The sequence below is a fragment of the Vipera berus genome, assembly GCF_964194415.1.
Source record: "Vipera berus genome assembly, chromosome: 2".
Taxonomy (NCBI): domain Eukaryota; kingdom Metazoa; phylum Chordata; class Lepidosauria; order Squamata; family Viperidae; genus Vipera; species Vipera berus.
The window spans coordinates 147,314,331-147,336,684 of NC_138203.1; the positions used below are offsets into that span (position 1 = coordinate 147,314,331).

The window sequence follows — 22,354 nt, forward strand, 5'->3', positions numbered from 1 at the left end:
GGGAGTGAGTATGGATATGGTTTCTTATAAGGAACTACTTAGATTGCAAGGGAATGATTGGCAACTTAAACCGGTAGAGGAGTTAAGACAAGAAAACATAAGTTACTCTTGGTTTCAATATACCCAACTGAAAGCTAGGTGGAAGTCAGATCAAAAGGTTGGCATCACAACTACAGATCAAAATTTAGTAAAGCAAATTAGAGATTCAAATTGTGCACATATAAAGAGGATATATAATGCTTTAATTGAATTGGATTCGGAAACGGAACTGGTCAAAGACTGCATGATAAAGTGGGCACAAAATATTCAGGAACCAATTTCATTGGACACCTGGGAGATAATTTGGGTCAGAAATGTTAAATTTACCCAGGCTCAAAATTTAAGAGAAAATTTTTATAAAATGTTTTATAGATGGCATCTGGATCCCAAGAAGCTGTCCAACATGTATCCTAATCTACAGTCTAAATGTTGGAGGTGTGGTAGTTTAGAAGCTACTTATTTTCACATGTGGTGGACTTGTAGAAATATAAAAGCTTTTTGGATTAAAATTTGGTGGAACATTCAAAAGATTTTTAAGAGAAAGATAAAGTTTTCCCCGCAATTGTTTTTATTGGGCATTGTTGTAGATTGTGATGTTAAAGAAACTAACTTGATGTTGAACATGATAACGGCAGCACGGTTACTGGTGGGACAATATTGGAAGAAGGATAGTTTGCCCACTGTAGAAGAATGGGTATTTAAAGTTTCGAATCTTGCAGAAATGTCTAAGATTTCTGCTTATCTAAAGCATCATTCACAGGAAAGATATATTTCAGTTTGGAGGAGATGGATAAATTATATTCAAAACAAATATGGGACTAAAAAGTATCATTTAGCTTATGAGTAGATTTTAGTGGGATATTGTTATTGGTACGTTGTTTGTAGTTATGTTAAAAGAGAGTTAAAGCGCATTATGAATTTGGTTAATTGTATATTATGCATAATTTTTATTTAGAATATGATTATTGTAACTATAATCCTGTATTTAGCTCTGGGAAGTGGGGGGGGGAAGTGGGTGGGTTTGGGGTGGGAGGGATTTGGGGATATATTGTAAAATTTTGTTTTTGTAAAACTCTTTAATAAAAAAAACAACAACAAAAACCTCAATTTCATTGAGGGCCGCATCAGCATTGTAGTGGCCCTTGGCAGGCCGGGTGGGTGTGGCCAGGGTGGGTGTGGCCTACTGGGTGGGCATGGCCAGCTCTACATCATTCACATCAAGGGTGCCTATGGGGGCCTGGGCAGGAGTGGGACAGATCTGAGGGTCTCTGGCAGAAGAAGATGGGACCGGGGCAAGTGCCAAGGCATGGTCCACTGGAAGAGCCTCACTGTTCCTCTCAAGCCTTGGGGGGGGGGTGTTGGACGGTGGCATGGAGGTCAAATGCCCAGCCCAGCCGTCAAGCACCCACGGCACTAAGCCCAGCTCCACTTCCTCAAGGGGGCACCCAGCTGCACTTACCTCCTCCTCAAGGTTGCTGCTGCTGTGCTTGCTCTCCTTAGCCAGGTTGCTCATGATGGGTACGAGGGCAAAGTCAAGAGGGAGGCCCACTCCCTCTCCATGTGAGACCAGGCTTTGTATCCAAAGCTTCCTTAGCAATAGGATCGGAGACCCCCCAGGATAGGCCAGGAGGAGGGGGCAAGGGGATGGTGAAAGGGCAGCAGGGCAGGACTTCCCTCAGACCCTTCCTTCCAAGAACAGAGTGGTAGGAAAATATTTGAGATGAGGGAGGGAGAAAAACAGGCAAGAAACGCAGCTGGGGAAGTGTCATCCTTCGTGAGGAATGAAGAAATGCACCATCGCCTGGAAGTGGCCAGCACATGGCCCTCGCCTACTTCACATATCCAGCTTGGTGGGCTCTGGGGGAGGGGATGCCATGAGCAGCATGAGACTCGATGTTACCTGCACAATGCTGCCCAGCCCCCAGCCTGCCCGGTTTTGGCAGGCAGCGGGGCACTTTTCTGACAGTGCCGAGAGGCTGAGCCGGCTGGCATGAATCTGAAGAGAAGCGCAATACTGCCCAGCCCCTAGCCTGCCCAAAGTAGGCAGGGCCATATGCTGGCCACTTCCAGGCAATGGTGCATTTCTTCATTCCTCACAAAGGGTGATACCTCCCCAGCGTGCGCCCAGGGGGCAGTGCCGACGTGGCATGGGCCGGTCCCTCACTGTTTCCAGCTGGCCTTGTGGAGCTAAGACTGAATGTATTTCAGCATAGATGACCACCACAAAATTGTACATTGGCTTCCGCCTGGCCTGGGCCGAGGCCAAGGCAGCGGGGGCCGTTCCCTCACTGTTTCCAGGATGGCTTCGCGGGCCACATGAAACCACTTCGCGGGCTGGATCCGGCCCCCGGGCCTTGTGTTTGACATGTCTGATCTGTAAGATTTTAAACTATAACTTTAGTCTTTTATTTATTTTCAGTCCTGCTACTTCTCCAAATTCTTCAATCTTTGCTAATAATTTAGGACTTGTCTCCAAGGGATCCTCTAATATAAATACCAAGTCATCTGCAAATGCTTGTAGTTTGTACTTTTCACCTTTTATCTCCATTCTTTTAATTCCTGGGTCCTGTCTAACATTTCTGTTCAGCACTTCCAAGGTTAGAATAAATAATAGTGGATAGTGGACACCCTTGTCTTGTGCCTTTTTTAATACTGAAACTCTCCGTGAAATCTCCATTCACAATTATTTTAGCTGTTTGTCTATGATAAATTGTTTGGATTATATTCATAAAGTTTTCTCCAAAATCCATACAGTTTAGTTTTCCGGGATTTGTTGTAACTCTGAATGGTCACTAAGCAACCTGTTGTTATCTATATTATAAACTATGTAATCAAGATATGAAATATGGAAAAGGGATATCTCAGAAACAAGGAATCTCTCTCAGTGTGTGTGTGTGTGGGGAAAAACAGAGCAAATTGCTTAATTTAATTTATACAGATACTCTACCCACTTGTTTGGTAATTCGCAACTCTTCAGCTAGTTGTTTTCTCACACGTTCTGACTTTGCCAATTCTTCCTAAGACATAGATGGAGAAAAGATAAGCAGTACATTTAGAGATTTTTGCCACCACCCCCTCCCATCATTCAATGACATTTTTATATAAGAAAATCTGGATGGTTAAAGCAACTCCCAGTAAATGATTTCAGCTTCCTATAAAACAGACCAAAGCTTCTGAGAATCTGAAACCCACTTTTCAAAGCACTGCTCTACCTTTCTCTTCCTGTGACAATGGGTGTTCCCATCTGCCTCCCAATCCCATCAGTCCTATCTTCCCAAATCTCTAGAAACCCTTCCTATCCAATATCACATACTATCCAGTCCTAATCATTCCACCATCCCAGGGGGCTGCATCTCATTAATACTCATAAGCTCCTTGAGCCTGCCCACCATAAACCAAACTCAAAAAATTGATTATCCACTGATACCTTTCAGAACCTGTTTCTTTCAGGGACATAAGTGGCAACCACTTAAACTACTATCAAGGCAACGATGCACATGCTCCTTTTTTCCTTTCCACTGAATTATTTGTTTTTAAAACTGGGGAACTGCAAGTACAAGTCAGATACTCCACCCCATAGATACAGATGTGATTCCCTTCTGTAACCAATGAACCAAGGTGACTGAATTTCCTCCTATTGGGAAATGGATTTTAGGGCTGTGTGTTCACAGATACATATTCTTCCTCCGCTCCAAACTATTTCAGAACGGTGGTTTGAGCAGATCCAGGCAGCTTTTAAAGGAGAATATTTGTGGCTCAGGGTTGAAATGAGGGGTCAGTGGTGCTCTTTGAATTTGTTTTCTTGCAGACTTTTCATTACCCAAACTAGGTAACAACCATCAGTGCTAGTCAAACTAGGTAACCTCATCGGTGCTAGTGACTTGGTAGCTGGCTTGGTTGCAAGAAAGCAACCAAGCTCAGAGATCGCCAAGGGGACACACACACACACACACACACACACACACACGCACACACGCACAGACTAGCTGTCCTAATTAGCAAAGCAAATCACAAAACAGCCCCACACTAGAAGGCAGCCTGTGAGAATACCCCTTACTATTTATTTCCTCTTGCCCTTTTCCCAGCATGGTGCCACTTGATACTTTTTCTGGGGATGGTTGAGTATATTCTTAAACAAGCTTTGTTTATCTACGTGGGGCCCCAAAGCATTTTTGGAAATAATTAGAATGTTAGGCATTTCCAAACCTATGTTCTGCAGATGTGTTGGATTAATTCTTATTATGGGCAGCCAACTACTGATGAGAGTTGCTGTCCACACTGGGAAAACCTGATCTAAAAGTCCCCGATGAAAAAAAAACCTCTCAATTTCCCTTCTTTACAGAAACAATCTCAAGGGGCCTCCCTTGAGCTCCCTTCGCTGCTTTCTGACTTCTATTTACTTTCATCACATTAGATTCAGTTGGTTAAGCAATTCCTCTTAATTCTACTGAATCAAAGCTTTACATAAATAAGTTCAGTGGGGCCCAGAGTTAAAAATAATCAAAATTAAAGCAGTGTGTTTATAAATTAAAGCATGTACATGGTCCCAACAATACGTCACTGGAATAGGTAGCAATAGCAATTACACGTTGCCAGCATTAAAGACATATTGTGGAAGTCTGCAGAGAATTGTCCTGGGGACATATCCAAGGGCGTAATCAAACAAATGATTATTTTAATTACTTAACAAATGAACTCTTAGTGTAGACAATCACATAGGAACAATGATTATTTCATGAAGTTGGTAGAGAACTAATGAAACAAAAATGATGACATCAGAAACCGTCTGCCAGTACAGCATTTAAAATCTTACAGGAAAGATATTTTAATAATAAGTTGTGTTTTCATTCGACTCCCACGCCCCTCAAAGGTTTCAGGGCAACATACCAAAAATACAACGGATCAATGGGAATGGAATGGATTTAAAAAAAATATTAATATATAAATTATAAAGCAAGCAGAAATAATTACTGGTGAACAACAACTGGGACAGGACTCTATTTATTTAAAAAGACTATCCAAACCCAGATGATTCAAGCAGTGTCCCACATCAAAAGAAAAAATCCAAAAGAACAAAGTGTGTCTCCCAAAAAGAACATTAAAGAGATATATGAAATCCTAACATCTTAAAAGGGATTTGTCATCCACCCTAACCCAAAGCTTGGGGAAATAGATTTTTAGAGATTTTTTTTTAACGATAGGTGGGGTTGGGGCCATATGAGAATCTGGAAGGATGAAGGCAGCACAAGAGAAAAATCCCATTTCCTGGGTGTCCTCAGGTGACATTGTATGACTGAAGGAACCTGAAGCATGCCCACCCATCATACAGGGAGGGTAGAAAGGATCAGAGCCAGGCATTCCCACAGATAGCCAGGCCCTGGGTCACAAAGGATTATGACATGTAAGCAGCCCTTTGAATTGTACTCAGAAGCTAACTGGCAACCAGTACAACTCATGGAGCAGGTGTTACATAGGTATAACATGGCATTTTATAGAAGAAAAAAATCACTGCTGCACATTTTCTTCTCCCTGTCCAAAATGGCACTGCGACACTTACGCTACCTTTCTAGTATAGGAAGAACACAATTAAACTGCATCGTATCTAGGAATTTTTCTGACAGTACAGTATAAAGAAAGCAAATAATATTAATATTATTTAACCATTCTACATTTAGCTCACCTTTTTACTAAGTGGCAAGTACTGCAATGTGTTTAAAATAAACAAAGATCAGTGCAGATGTTTAAAATTGATCAAAGCAAAATGTCACCTTCAGTTGACATATTTCTTTCAAAGCTTCATTTTTCTCTTTCCTAAGCTGTTCCATTTCATGTCTTTCCAAACGATCACAAGATACAAGCTGTATGCATTAAAAAAAACCAGAAGCAGAAGTTGAGGGAATGTATGGATACAAATGACAGAAAAATAACAACATGTCTGTTATTTAACCTAATGCTTTAAAGCTTTCTAATTCAGTCCACTGAACAAAAACTCCTTTCTACTACTGTATATAAATAAAGTTACAAAACTACAGGTACAATGAAAGAGGGTGGGTGGAGAACTATTTCATTTTTAGATTTTGAAATACTGGATAATGTACCGTACCTATAGTCCTTGACTTACAACTGGATGTTTAACAAATATTCAAAGTTATGATGGATTTAAAAAAAACAACTTATGCCTGGCTTTGAAGTTACAATTATGCCCCCCCAGTAGACATGTGACTGAGATTTGTGACTTTTTTGCCATTTTCTGGCAGAAAACGGCAAAAAATGCCCATTGGATATGCTGGATTTGTTTAAAGACGTGATTCACTTAGCAAAATGGTGACTGTCATAAAAATGGCTGTAAAATCAGGTCCAGTCACATGGTGCCTCAACTTATGATTGCAAAGATTTACAACAGAAATTCTGGGCTTCACTGTTATCATAAGTTGAGGACTACCTCAAGTACTAGTTTATCTGCCAATGCTATTTACATTAGTGAAAGCAAGCTTGATTTATTTACTACAGATAAATAAATATACACACAAGCGGTCTAGTTAAACTCTCCCAAGCTATAATTAAAACGGCAACAAGCCAAATAACTCACGAAAGACAGCAGTAGAAAAGCGAGTGAAATTATAATCAAATGGTTAGCTTTCAAAAATTGCTGGGACCTTTAAAGAAAGTTTTTATTTTGCCCATGGGCAGCCAGCCACATTGAAGATGCTGTAACTCCAGGGCATCAGAGGTCTGCTGCTATCAGTGCCTAATTTGTCATCCACGATTATTTTATATAAACTTTCTCTACCTACTGTCCTCAAGCGAAGTTGGGAATCTAATTCTACATCTGGGATGGTGCCGGGTGAGAGAAGACTATTTTAACTAAGTGTACATTGTGCACAATAATTAGCTACAGTTTCTGGAAAACACGGTTGTATAACAGCATTGAAAGTAGTTTTCACCTTGTTGTGAGAGCGCCTAGATATTCTACCCTTTCTAGTCATCCTTTTGAAAGACCACAGTGGGATGGAAGTCTTCAGGGAATTTAAAATCAAAATTTCACCACATTTTATCTGGAGGTAAGAATTATATTATTTACCTGTGAGTCTAGTAATTTAGCAATGTCATGCATAGGGCTGTGACCAGTCTCATCCAGCTGCTGAGAAAACAAATTTCTTGCCACCTGAACAAAATCTAAACATATAATTTAAGTCAGAACAATCGTGTCAATCACAGAAAAGTCAACATATTTTTCATTAAACAACCCAGTTATTATTTCAGAACTTCGGTTTCAGCTCCAAACTAAAACCTTGCCAAGAAAACTGCAGGGACTTTTCTGTATGGTCACCAAGAATCAAGACTGACTCAAAGAGACAAAATAGAACAAACGCTAAAGCCCGGACGCTTCCTCCTTCTCCCCCTCATGCATTCAGAATCATTTAGGTGAACTAGCAGGAAGTAAAAAATTGAAAGCTATTTGCTTGTGATTGCCTTCCAAGCTAAAATTGTGTGCAGCAGCACAACCTTGGCTTGTTTTTCATATCTGAAAAGCAAACATCACACCATTACTGTCATGTAGACCGAATATAGGGATAAATTAGAGCTTTCACTGAAGAAGTAACTGATTGTTAGTTCTAACTGATCCGATGGTTGAAGCAAATCTTTCAGAGGAAGTATAGATGCAAATCTAAGTGAATGTGCGTGCACCCATATGCAGCTAAGCTTACTGTGCAACTGTGTTAACCTGGGGGAAAAATGACTATTTCAATGATTCAAAGAGAAATAGTTTGCGTGGGCTCCTGTGTGTTGAGTAGCTCTTCCAAATTTTGCTAATTGTGTTAATGCAGTGCGGAAATTTAACCAACAGCAGTGGGAATTCTATCACCTTAGCTCTGAATATGGGATGGGCCCATGCAATCTTAAGTCTCATAATTCTAATTAATTAATATTTAATTAAAATGCAATTTGCATTGCGTTTTTGAGGTAAAACATTGCATTGGGCAACAAAAGCCAAGAAAAATGATAAGCTCTGAGGAGAACTCATTTCCTGCTTCATGGTAGAGATGGGCAGGACTAAGAAAATGTGCTATGGAATGCATTTGTGAAGACACGTTTCTGAAGATCCCAGGATCAGGCCTTACATTTTCATCCGTTATCCTAAAATATAATACCTGCATCAGGTCTGTCTAAATTTTGTTCCTTTAATGGTTACTCATATATCTATGGAAATCTCACAACAAAAATACAAGGACAGTAAGATCTTCTTAACCAGCTTTATTCCTCATCTGCAAATTTGATCCACTAACCCTCCTGCTCCTTTTAATTTATTCTGCACATTTGTTCTTTTTTTCTTAAATATGTTGGAATAAGGTTGTCTAGAAAGTGTTTTAATTTGTAATTAAGGAAGTGCTGGGTAACAAATACCTTTAAAATGGGAGTGCAAATCTTAACATTATACACATTATATATAGGGACTTCATGGAGTGCTTGACCAAATATCCAATCAACCCTGAAGCATACCTAGTGACTTCTGTCCGGAAGAATTGTACGTAGAATTTTGAAATCTGCCTTAATAGTTTCCTAAAAATCCCTTCACTTAATTACCTCCAAAACAGACTGTTCCTTCAGAATCCCTTGGTAGCTGTTGCCTTAGAATTTCTTGCTCTTCTTCTGTAGGCTGAATCCCAAGATACTTCAAAGCCTGGTCAAGAAAAACAAAGGAAAGAAAAAACCTGAAAGTAAGGAGGCTTCGGGTTTTCTAATCAAAAAGGTGCCTTAAGACTTTGCTTTGGGTTAGAAACAAAACCTGTGTGATAGCTCTACCTTTCACAAACAGAAAGTGAACTTTTTTATGTGAAGAAACTCTTTTCACTACGTAATGTTGATACTATCCGCAAATTAAAAAAAAAACTATTCAGCTTTCAAACTCAATCAAACCCAGGTTGTTCTCTAATCTTATTACAGGTGAAACTCGAAAAATTAGAATATCGTGCAGAATATTCATTTATTTCAGTAAGGCAACTTAAAAGGGGAAACTAATATATGAGATAGACTCATTACATGCAAAGCAAGATAGTTAAAGCCGTGATTTGTCATAATTGTGATGATTATGGCATACAGCTCATGAAAACCCCAAATCCACAATCTCAGAAAATTAGAATATTACATGCAATCAATAAAGCAAGGAATGTACATAGAACAATATTGGGCCTCTGAAAAGTATAAGCATGCATATGTACTCAGTACTCGGTTTGGGCCCCTTTTGCAGCAATTATTGCCTCAATGCGGCGTGGCATGGAAGCTGTCAGCCTGTGGCACTGCTGAGGTGTTATGGAAGACCAGGGTGCTTCAATAGCAGTCTTCAGCTCTTCTGCATTGCTCGGACTTTGGACCACTGAGCAACAGACCAGGTCTGTTTTTCTTTAGCCCAGGTAAGACGCTTCTGATGTTGTTTGCTGTTCAGGAGCGGCTTGACAAGAGGAATACGACATTTGAAGCCCATGTCCAGGATCCGTCTGTGTGTGGTGGCTCTTGATGCGCTGACTCCAGCCTCAGTCCACTCCTTGTGAAAGTCCCCAACACTTTTGAATGGCCTTTTTTTCTTGACAATCCTCTCCAGGCTGCGGTCATCCCTGCTGCTTGTGCACCTTTTTCTTCCACACTTTTCCCTTCCACATAACTTTCTATTAATGTGCTTTGATACAGCACTTTGGGAACATCCAACTTCTTTTGCAATTACTATCTTGCTTTGCATGTAATGAGTCTATCTCATATATTAGTTTCCCCTTTTAAGTTGCATTACTGAAATAAATGAACTTTTGCACGATATTCTAATTTTTCGAGTTTCACCTGTATTTTCAATAGGCTCTTGCTGAAATTGATGACAAATTCAGAACAGTGATGTTGAGAAGATCATACTCTTCACTGGCCTAAGCACATGAATAAGACCTATTTGCAAAGAATGTATAAAAGCTATTTACTAACTGCCTTCCCACATATAAACAAAGATTCAGGAGGGACATTTCTGAAAAGCAGGTGATGCAATTTGAGACAACTCTTCAACAACATTTCTACTTCTAAAATAAACAAAGGACAAAAGGGAGAATAAGTCCTAAAAACACATTTTCACTGATATACCAAAACAATACGTCTTAAAAGTAAACTGATATTGCAAACCCAAGTTTTTTTTCTTATGTCAGTATTATTAAAAGGTGAAAAGGAAAGTATAATAAAAGCAAATAAATTCCTCTTGGTCAACAATTTTGAAAAATAATGGCTATTTGTAATGAAAGTGTATTGATAAAAGTATTTAAAGTGTGTGGGGGGGAGTTATGCTACTGAGAACCAAGCATTTTTCTCTCAAATTGTAGATGTTTCAAAGAAGCAAGCATAAGGAATAATGGGAACATTTCAAGTATCAAGAGGAAATTTCACTAAATATAGACAGTGCCAAACGAAAGAGGTTAAAATATTCCAATAGTCAGGGATAATGATTTATGCTACAGATAAATGCAGTACACCTATGGAGTGCATCGTTTCAAATCATATAGAAATGATTCTTCAATCTTTTGATTATTTTGGAGGAGTATTATTCATACCTGATGTACTGAAAGTATTTTTGGCTAGAGTCCAGGTACAACTTCTGTTCAGGGCCCAATTGAGGCCATATAGCTTCTTCACTCCTTTGGAGAGGGTAGTTTAAATTTTTAAGGAACATATTTTAAGTTCCACAGAGTGTTCCTAATGTGGATTTACACCTAGAGCTGAACATGACTAAAACTGAGGCACATATTTGGATAAGCTTCTACTGATACTGGTTAAACAACTTTCCCATCCCATGAGGAGGAGGGACCAAGAGCACATGAAGCGTTAGTACCACTTTATAATGCCTTGGTAAGACCACATTTGGAATATTGCATTCATGATATAAAAAAGATGTTGAGACTCTAGAACAGGCATGTCAAACTCGCAATGTCACATGATGTCGCCCGACGTATCGGGACTTTCCCCCCATTGCCAGCAATGGGGTGGGTGCGGTTTTGGCGTGACGCATCTAGCCCACGGGCTGGCAGGTTGACATGCTTGCTCTAGAAAGAGCGCAGAAAAGAGCAACAAAGATGATTAGAGGACTGGAGACTAAAACATGTGAAGAACAGTTGCAGGATTTGGGTATAGCTAGTCTAGAGAAAAGAAGGACTAGAGGTGACATGAAAGCTGTATTCCAGTACTCGAGAGGTTGCCACAAAGAAGAAGGGGTCAACCTATTTTCCAAGGCACGAGAAGGCAAGACAAGAAACAATGGATAGAAACTAATCAAACAGAGAAGCAACCTAGAACTAAGGAGAAATTTCCTATTAGTGAGAACAATTAATTGGTGGAACAATTTGCCTCCAGAAGTGGTAGATGCTCCAACACTGGAGGTTTTTTAAGAAGAGATGGGACAGCCATTTGTCTGAAATGGTATAAGATCTCCTACTCGAGGAGGGGTTTGGACTAGAACAGGGGTGTCAAACTCAATTTCATTGAGGGCTGCATCAGCATTGCGGTTGCCCTCAAGGGGCCGGGTGGGTATGGCCAGGGTGGGCATGGCCTACTGGGTGGGCGTGGCTAGAGTGCGTATGGCCTACTGGGTGGGCGTGGCCAGCTCTACATTGTTCACATCAAGGGTGCCTATGGGGGCCCGGGCAGGAGTGGGACAGATCTGAGGGTCTCTGGCAGAAGGAGGGTCTCTGGGCCAGGGCCAAGGCAGTGGGGGCCGTTCCCTCACTGTTTCCAGGATGGCTTCGCGGGCCGCATGAAACCACTTCGCGGGCTGCATCCGGCCCCCGGGCCTTGTGTTTGACATGTCTGGACTAGAAGAACTCCAAGGTCCCTTCCCACTGTTATTCTGAGGAGGATTCCTTTCTCCTTCAGTGGGCAAATAAGCTTGGCCTCCTGGTTTTAATTTATTTTTGTCTCATCCTAGAATAGGGCAAAGAAATTTAAGGATGTGGTTTCTCACCTGAAACAGTTCTAATGATGGGATGTGAGCACACACAGCCATTAAACAGTATGCCATAGACCTGGAAAGCCAATTAGATCTAGTTGTCCTACTTGACGATATGCTCCTGGGCAGTCATTCCTCTTTTTTTCCAAAGTGACAAAGTATTTAAGCATAAGCTTTAACATTTAATATTTAAGCTAAATAACATTTCCCTAAATCAGAAGAGATTTAATGCCCTTCCAAAGTTGAGATATAATTTCAGGGTATTTTATTTGAACAAAGATTCTTCCTCTGTGAAGAGGTATTGAAACATTGCCATGTTTTGTTACATTGCCTTTATTAGAAAGAAGCCAAATTATAGGCTGCAAATTTTCACCAAGTTTAGATTTTGAGGCTAAATGGATTCATTCCATTCACAATCAACATCCCCAACATAATTTCATTCTTCTCAATGTGGCTATTTTTTTTTTGTTTACTAGTTGTAAAATAATTTGTCCTCTGACATCAGTTTTATAATTATTAGTTTCGTGAGCTTTATTTTCCATTTCTTCTTTCACAAATGGATCGGTGATCATAATAAAACTGATTCATTCATTCATTCATTTACTCGATTTATGCAGTATGGGATCTCCTCTTCATGAATGGAGTGATTGAGTGAGTGAGTGAATGAATGAATCTGTTTTAAATTCTTATTATATGTTTCTGACACAATAATAATTGCACTGACTAGATTTCACTTGATTCTAGACAAAAAGGAAGCACTGGTCAATTATATTAAAGTATCAGGAATCTGACGGGTGAGGAGAACAACTGGAACCCATGATCTTATGAAAAATCTAAATATGACTGTAGTCAAGGGTGTTCTTTAGATGGAGAACTGTCAGGTTGGATTCTACTAACCAGAGAAGAAAAGCAACTTGATTTTACCTAGAAAAAACAAACAAACATTCAGCTCAAAGAGATTACCCTGAGACTTCAGCTTATGCTACTAGACTAAGGGCTACTGTGTCACCACATCTTTTGTATTCCCAGAACATTATACCAAGGAAAGACCAAAGTGGTTCCACGCTTCAGTCATACAGGGAGCATCTTCAAGGAATTTGCTTTAGGTTTTCCTGTGGGAAAGAATACTTCTAAGAACCTTTTCTCTCCTCTTGCCCAATTCATTTTCAATTTGTGCCATATTGTTTTAATTCACAGGCCTGAGGGCAAGGGCTGTCTTGTTAATTTTTATAATTTTGTCCCAGAGCCTTTTCAGGTAAATGCAAAATGAAATGCTTCAGTTTAATTCAATGTAATGAGACTAACGTCTAAAAGGAGCCTGTCTCAGCAGGTGGCATTACCAGACTGACCTTCTCTGGGCTTGGAAAATAAGCAGAGTTTGGGTTAATTGGAACCAGAATGAAGATTCCCAGCAATTATCAGGGCTGTAGACTAGACTGGGAAGTTCTAAAAAATATTCCAGAAGAAATAATGGCAAATTGCTTCTATATTGTAATAACAAAAAACACACACATATTAATGGGTTTTCTTGTTCACGGCCATGTTTGTGGTCATGAGGAACTGAGTATGAACTGAATGAGACTTCACTTATAAAAGAAGCCTAAGATTTGGTAGGAGAATATTTTTTGAAAAGGAGGGAGTATTATTAGATACACAATACTGTAACTAACAATTCAATTTAGCAACAAAAATGATACAAATGAAAAGCTTAACAAGGATCAGAAAACAAAAAATGACCAGAACAGGGAAGACAGGATAGTAGAGATAGGATAGGATAGGACAGGACAGGACAGGAAAGCTAGGATTTAGTACACATTGAGTATAGCAACTAAAATACCTTTTTCAGGTATGTTTGAAGCAAGAATGTAAGAAATCACGATGACATTTTAATACACAACGGGATGAAGGAAGAACGGGTGAACTTCTTTTCTGCCCTTGTTATCTCCAAAGTTAAATGCATGCAGGCTCATGAATGTAACATCGGTGTGTGTGACTGAGAATTGAAACCTGAGAAGCTGGTCAGGAGATATCTAACTCCTGCAAAGGAACTGAAAACATCAGTGTCAAATTATTTTCATTCTAAAGAATTAGCAAACTTGTTAATATGGCCTCAGAAGTAGTTTCTCAGAAATTCTGGAGAACTAAGATGCTAGAGAAAGGCACATCGTGCTTTAACCTTCAGACAGAGGAATCCTTGAAACTACAGGTTGACAAAAGTTGTGGAGGTGATTCATTTCTTCAGCGAGTATTTTTGCAACTGCGCACTGTGTCTGGTTTCAAAGATCTAGCCCAGGGGTGTCAAACTCAATTTCATTGAGGGCCGCATCAGCATTGCGGTTGCCCTCAGGGGGCCGGGTGGATATGGCCAGGGTGGGCGTGGCCTACTGGGTGGGCGTGGCTAGAGTGCGAATGGCCTACTGGGTGGGCGTGGCCAGCTCTACATCATTCGCATCAAGGGTGCCTATGGGGGCCTGGGCAGGAGTGGGACAGATCTGAGGGTCTCTGGCAGGAGGAGGGTCTCTGGGCCAGGGCCAAGGCAGTGGGGGCCGTTCCCTCACTGTTTCCAGGATGGCTTCGCGGGCCACATGAAACCACTTCACGGGCCGGATCCGGCCCCCGGGCCTTGTGTTTGACATGTCTGATCTAGCCTTTTTCTTCAGCTACACTAGGATAGGAACTCCCCTGTGCATTAAGTCTCCCCTTGTTTTTGTTTGTAAGGTCCTGAATCCAATCTCATTGACATTAACTTATTTGGCAATCTGGGCAAACAGAACATACTATAGCAGTGGTGGTGAACCTATGGCACGCGTGCCAGAGGCGGCACTCAGAGCCCTCTCTGTGGGCATGCGAGCTGTCACCCCAGCCCCACCTCCCCGGCGGCCCCCTCCTCACCAACAGCCCCCCCTGGAGGAGAGTTGCCCCTGGGCACAGTCTATGCAGAGCAACGCAGCCAAGGACATGACAACCGTGTAGCAGGGACAAGACTCTGCCCTCGCGCCCTGTCGCGCGCAGTTGATGCTGCGGGGCGTGGCCGCCATGGCGCTGCAGGGCCGCCTGAGCAATCTGCTTCAGCGGGCTGTGGAGGTGATAGGTGGCCCTGTGGGCGGGCAGGGCAGGGGGTGGAGCGGGTGGGGGGTGTTTTTGGGGCACTCAGTGTTTAAAAGGTTCACCATCATTGCACTGTAGTCCCAAGCTATTCACAACCGTTGGTTAATGTAACCATAGCTGAAAGCCAAAGACATGCTGTCATAATTAAACAAAAATTTAATTTAAGTTGCTTGAAAGTTTGAAAGACAAAACATTGTTTTTGGAAAAGTTATCTGTTTTGTGCACAGGATAGCTATGGCTGATTGAGGAGGACTGAATTGCAGTGCTAAAGATAAAAAGGTTAGATTTATGAAACATTTTTTAACAAACCTGGACAAAATAGACAACCAGAATGGAACCAGAATGCTGGCACTAAAATTAAACTGTGCCATTTCATGTGAACTCAGAAAAGCATGACTGAAATTGGTGAGTTATCTGGTTCAAAGAAGAATCATCTCTGTCTAGATTAAAGATACTGTGGCACATTCAAAAGGAGAAAGAGTAGAAAATAAGTATAAAACGTGAGCTATCCAAAAAAAGCCACCCAGAGTCAGTCTGGAGTAGGGCAGTAATGAAACAGAATAAAAATAAACAAACGGGGAATGTCACTGCACGTTATTTTAGTTCGACCGAAAAGCTCAACTCTAATTGTACATTTCTTTCTGTTCTGCACCTGTGTTGATAACCTATCTGGTAACCATAGTGAATGTCATGTGGCCTAGCTATGTTATGAGTTAGTTTTGCTGTGTGCGCAAGCGTAAAAAGTTTTTCTAGTTTTTGTCTTTACATTTTTTCCTTTTACTGTCTGATGACAGAGGTGTTCTGAACCAGCCCTCTTCTCCCAACCCCTAATTAAGAGACGAGTCTGGAAAGCGTCCAAGGCTAAAAGGCTTCTGCCAAGGTTTATTTACGCAGATAACAAAACATAAGAGCTTGTCTTCTCAAACGAAAAAGTTGCTTTCAGCAACTAGCCCCTCCCCAAACACTTCTTTTATAGAGAGCTCAGGGCGTGGTCTCCCTGTGCCTCCTCCCGAGGAGTCCCATAGTCTTTCTTTGTTTGTCCCTGCTCGTCTGCCTCCTACGTCGGGCGTCCTTGAACAGGGCCAGCTGTGGGTCATCATCCTCCGCACTCTCGGGCTCACACAGCTGAGAAGAGGTCCCCGGCTGAGGACTCTGCAAAGCCTCCAAATCATCATCAGCCGGTTCGTTTCCCTCCTCCCCCACATCTGAGTCCTCCGATACATCGGACCCGGCTGTCGGACCCACCGGCTGGCCCTGAGTCACAACACTATCCCGCACCGCAGGGCCCTTCCCTCGGGTCTGCCGATCCGGATGCGGTCGGGATGGGAACTGTTCGTGAAAAGCAGTCACCAACGCAGGGGCATGAACGGCGGTCGCGTCTTCCCATGTGAAGTCCTCCGGCCCGTACCCTTTCCACTCGATCAGGTACTGGAAGCGACCTTTCAGCCAGCGGGAATCCCTGATGCTGGCGACCTCGTACTCGGGGGTGCTGCCTCCATCACGAGTTCCTGATGGGGGAGGTTCCGCTTGGCGAAGTGGACAGGCCGGTTGTTCGGGGACCAACAAGGACCGATGGAAGACGGGGTGCACGCGCAGGGAACGTGGCAGAGTTAAACGATAGGCGACCGGGTTGATGACGGCCTCGACTGGGAACGGTCCAAGGTAACGGTGGTCCAGCTTCCTCGCCGGCCGAGTGGATGGTAGGTTCCTGGTGGACAGCCAGACCCGATCCCCCACCGATAGTGGAGGCGTATCCCTTCTCGACCGATCGGCGAACCTCTTGTAGTCGGCCTTGGCCTTCTCCAGCTGCCGTCGCACCAACCGATGGATCGCCTGTAACTCCGCCATGAATTCGTTCGCTGCCGGCTCCGGTGAGTCCACGGGAGAAAGAGGGAAGAACCTGGGGTGATAACCCACGTTGGCCAAGAACGGTGTCATCTGCGTGGAGGTGTGTTGCGAGTTATTAAAGGCAAACTCGGCTATGGCCAAATAGTCCACCCAGTTGTCCTGCTGCAGGTTAACATAGCAGCGCAGATACTGCTCTAAGATGCCGATGACCTTCTCGGTACCCCCGTCGGTCTGAGGATGATGCGCGGACGAGAGGCAAACCTTAATGTCCAACGCCCGCATCAACTCCTGCCAGAAGCGGGCTGTAAACTGGGCCCCCCTATCGGAGACGACCCTGTCGGGAAGGCCGTGCAGCCGGAACACCTGTTGGATGAACATGCGACTAGTGGCGCGAGCTGACGGTAAGCCGCGACAGGGGATGAAGTGCGCCATCTTGGTCAACATGTCCACCACCACAAACACTGTCGTGAAGCCGGAGGATGGGGGTAGATCCGTCAGAAAGTCCATGGACACAGCCCCCCAGGGTCTCTTGGGCGTTGGCAAAGGCTGCAGTAAACCAGGCGGGGCCCCTGTCGCTGACTTGGCCTGCCTGCATGCGACGGGGATCACTGTCCTGGGCGGAAGCTTGTCTTCCACTCGGGTGTACTCGGGCTTCCTGGACAGAGCATCCGCTCTCTGGTTGTTCCCGCTTGGTATGTACCGCACCCGGAAGTCAAACCTCGCAAAGAAGAGGGACCACCGGATCTGGCGTTGGTTCAAATTCCGAGCGGTCTGCAGGCTTTCCAGATTCTTGTGGTCCGTCCGGACCTCGATTTGATGCCGCGCCCCCTCCAGATGATGCCTCCAAGCCTCGAACGCCGCCTTGATGGCCAGCAGCTCCTTCTCCCAGATGGTATAGTTGCGCTCCGAGGGATTCAATTTCCGAGAGTGATACGCGCAAGGGAAAAGGGTACCGTTGGGCGTCGCTGCCTGGAGTAACACGGCCCCAATGGCAATGTCGGAGGCGTCCGCCTCCACGACAAACGGCCGTTGCGGGTCAGGATGCTTCAAGATGGGCTCCTTCATGAAGGCGTCCTTCAAAGCTTGGAACGCCTGTTGTTCGGGGGCGTTCCACTGGAACCGAGTCTTCTTCTGCAGGAGCCGGGTGAGGGGGGCTGTCAAGGCAGCAAAGCCAGGGATGAAGGTCCGATAGTAGTTGGCAAATCCAAGAAGTCGCTGAACATCCTTCACGCGACGCGGGGGTTGCCAACTCTGCAACGACTCAACTTTACTTGGATCCATGGCGATGCCCTCGGGAGAAATGCGGTGGCCCAAGAAATCAATGGTCACCTGGTAGAACTGGCACTTCTCCAACTTGGCAAACAGCCGATGTTTCCGGAGGCGCTGCAGGACCTGACGGAGATGCTGATGATGCGCTTCACGCGACGGGGAGTAAATCAGGATGTCGTCCAGGTAAATCACAACAAACTGGTCCAACAGATCCCGAAAGATGTCGTTCATAAAATGCTGAAACACAGCGGGGGCGTTGGTCAGGCCAAACGGCATCACCGTGTACTCGAAATGTCCATAGCGAGTACCAAACGCTGTCTTCCACTCATCACCCGGCCGAACCCTGACGAGGTTGTAAGCTCCACGCAGGTCCAGTTTCGTGAAGATCTTAGCCTCCCGGAGTCGGTCCAAGAGCTCGGGGATGAGGGGCAGCGGGTAGCGGTTACGCACCGTGATAGCGTTGAGTTTCCGGTAGTCACAGCAAAGCCGTAACTCGCCCGACTTCTTTTTGACGAAGAGCACGGGCGCAGACACTGGCGAGGACGAGGGCCGGATGAATCCACGAGCCAAGTTCTTTGTCAGGAAGTCCCGCAATGCGGCCAACTCGGGCTCCGACATGGAGTACAAACGCCCCACTGGGAGAGGCGCATCAGGGACTAGGTCAATGGAGCAGTCGTAGGGCCTGTGCGGGGGTAATTGGTCCGCCTCTGACTCGCTGAACACGTCAGCAAAGTCGGACAGTACGGGAGGCAAGGAAACCCCTGAGGAACCCTCCACCTGGCCGGCACAGATATGGCGGGTGTGGTCCACGCACTGCAAACTTGGGAAGGTGACCAAGTTCTGAGACCAATAGATCTGTGGATCATGCGCCCGGAGCCACGCCAGTCCCAAGACCACGGGGAAGTGCAGATCCGAAGTGACGTAAAACTGAATGGCCTCCACATGGGTACTGATGGCCATACACACGGGTTGCGTGGCGGCCGTGATAGGCCCGGACAGGAGCACTCGACCATCGATGGTCTCCACAAGCATGGGCGGATCCACCGGACACTGGGGAACAGCCCATTTGGCCACAAAGGCCGAATCCATAAAGTTAGTGGTAGCCCCAGAGTCAATTAAGGCATGGACCGGAATCCCCTCTGGCTTGCCAGGAAGGATCAGTCGTGCCTCCAAAATCAAATGCCGTGGAGGTTCACAGGCACCGTCGGAACGGCGTCGCTCGGCGTGATCGTTGTGGGTCGCCCGATCTTTCACACCGTCTAGATCGGGCTCGGGCCGTATTCCCGATAGCAAAGCAGGGGACTTTCTCGGGGCAGGCTTGGTCACTGACGCCCGCTGACGCTTCTTTGGGCAAGAAGCAGCCAAATGTCCAGGGTCCCCACAGTAAAAACACAACCCCTCCGATCGTCGTCTGTCCATTTCCGTCACCGATAGACGGGACCTGGCGGCACCCAGCTCCATTGGCTCCTCCCTCTGGACTGGGGGCTCACGCACAACAGGGGCGGCAGGGGTCTGTGGGGTGGCACGGCGACTCTTACGCTGCTGCAGCCGGGCATCGATCCGCAGACAAAGATGGATCAGCCCATTCAGGTCTGAGGGAATGTCCACGCGGGCCAGCTCATCCAACATCTCCTCTGACAAGCCATCCTGAAAGGCATCCACGAGCGCAGCCTCATTCCAGGCGGAATCCTGGCTAAGCAGCCGGAAATCGCTGATATAGGCCTGTAGGGGGCGCTGACCCTGCCTCAAAGCTTTCAGACGTCGGGTGGCGGTCTGCGCCTTAATCGGGTCCTCGTACATGAGGCGCATATGGTCACAAAACCCCCCAAAGTTATCCAACAAAGGGCTAGGCTGTGCCAACAGAGGCGTGCCCCAACGAGCTGCATCTCCCGACAGAAGGCTCAACACGAATCCCACCTTATCACGGTCAGTGGGGAAATCAGCTGCTCTCACGCTGATATAAAGCTGGCATTGTCCCAGGAAGGCAGGAAACAGTTCTGGTTTACCAGCAAACTTATCCGGCATAGCTAACTGACATTTCCTCCTGGGTGGGGGGGCAGCATGTACCTGAGCCTGCAGTTGTGCCACCTGAGTGGCCAGCAAGGTGAGTTGCTGGTTGAGCTGGGCATTCTCGGCAAGAAGCTGCTCCATCGTAGTATTAAGGGGTGGGTGGCTGAAAGCAAACTGTTCTGAACCAGCCCTCTTCTCCCAACCCCTAATTAAGAGACGAGTCTGGAAAGCGTCCAAGGCTAAAAGGCTTCTGCCAAGGTTTATTTACGCAGATAACAAAACACAAGAGCTTGTCTTCTCAAACGAAAAAGTTGCTTTCAGCAACTAGCCCCTCCCCAAACACTTCTTTTATAGAGAGCTCAGGGCGTGGTCTCCCTGTGCCTCCTCCCGAGGAGTCCCATAGTCTTTCTTTGTTTGTCCCTGCTCGTCTGCCTCCTACGTCGGGCGTCCTTGAACAGGGCCAGCTGTGGGTCATCATCCTCCGCACTCTCGGGCTCACACAGCTGAGAAGAGGTCCCCGGCTGAGGACTCTGCAAAGCCTCCAAATCATCATCAGCCGGTTCGTTTCCCTCCTCCCCCACATCTGAGTCCTCCGATACATCGGACCCGGCTGTCGGACCCACCGGCTGGCCCTGAGTCACAACAAGAGGATGTAGTCAGTTAGATTACTTTGTTTATATATATTTTTCTTTTGTGATTAAAGGTTTTTAATAGAATATGCGTCGGGCTTTATTTTCCTTCACCCACACACATTATGCATCATCTGAAGCACGGTCCATCGCCCTCTGGTAGGAAGAATTATTCCTGGACATTGGTAGCCGAGGATGGTTTGATTTATGTTTCAGACGATGCATGTTTCTGAGACTGTTATCAGTTGGTTAGTTCTGGCGACTGAGGAAGCTGTGATTAACTGCTGAAACATGTCGGGAAGGAAGGCACGGATAAAAAGGGAGGCTCGAAGCCTGTCTCTGGGGCATCTTCCTTTGAGTTTACAGACTCCGCTCGCTTCAGCCACACGCTTTGGAGAGGAAACACCTGCTCCTGTCGACGATGCAAGGTCAGTCACTCTTTTTTCTGCTTTTCCAAGCTCCCTGGCAGCTACTCTTGACAATGTTCATACTCCAGGGGCTCATGATGAATTCCAAAGGCTTGGAGCGAAACCTAAAGTCAGGCTGGAGAACATTCCTCATGCTCCTCCAAGCCCTGAGCCAACTATGCGAGAGAGGGCTGTGCAAGGCTACTGTGAACAAATTGGTGTTTTTGAAAAGCGATTGCAGCAGGCGAAAGAATATGTATCAATGATTCAGCAGCATGAGGGTGGCTCTGCTGTGATTCAAAGGCCAGTGTCGGCCATGTTGCCTTCACCTCCTCCTTCTTCTCCAAAGCCAAATGCACACACAGGGAAATAGATACTATATACAGCTCAGAAGTTGGAGCCAAAATGAATGAGCTGGTTTTAAAGGAGAATATAGAATCAAGAGAAACAAAAGAAAATCTATTGGCATGGAAAAGTCAGTAACATACAGTCATATCTGCCTAGAAACAAGAAAAGCATAGAGTTCTCCAAAGAACCGGATGATTTTACCTCAAAAAAATCTTACTTTGCAGAACATGCTATAATCTCCTTGGCCAAAATGCACAGAATGAGCTTGAGATGGCCTATGAAATGAGAGAGGCACTGTGGAAACAGCCACTGCATTGTTGCATTTCAAGTGCTGGACAAGGACTGTGAAAAACCCAAGTTCATGTCCCCATTTTAGTGAGTGATTTTGAGTCCATCTTTCTCTTTCGGCAAAATCTACCTTACAGGGTTATTGTTCTGAGGATAAAAATAGGCAAAACCTCTCTATATACCCCATCCTGAGTTCCAAGAGAAAAAGTAATGTGTATGTGTCCTTTATGTATAAGGTATAAATGCAGCAATTAAAGAAAATGCAGAATCAGAAAAGTTCTTGGCTTGATCCCAACTGCTCTTATAATCTTAGACAATTTATTGTTCTGTCTTGACTAAAAAGGAGGGCAACTTTGATGCCAAGTGAATTTTACCTAGCTGCCCTGCCAAAGACAGATGGAAACATGTTGGTTAATGAGCAAAACATGAATGCATAGAAT

At 44.7% G+C, this 22,354-nt stretch overlaps 1 protein-coding gene across 1 annotated transcript in view; it reads right to left on the reverse strand.

Annotated features, from left to right (window-relative positions):
- The window catches only part of STXBP4 (syntaxin binding protein 4), a gene marked incomplete at its 5' end in the record, with an annotated part of 127,607 nt that overhangs the window by 59,720 nt on the left and 45,533 nt on the right, over nt 1–22,354 (reverse strand). Inside the window, 4 exons of the mRNA XM_081317266.1 lie at nt 2,991–3,056; nt 5,808–5,897; nt 7,121–7,215; nt 8,626–8,722. Of these exons, the coding sequence (XP_081173392.1) occupies nt 2,991–3,056; nt 5,808–5,897; nt 7,121–7,215; nt 8,626–8,722 (348 nt within the window). The remainder of the gene's footprint in view (nt 1–2,990; nt 3,057–5,807; nt 5,898–7,120; nt 7,216–8,625; nt 8,723–22,354) is intronic.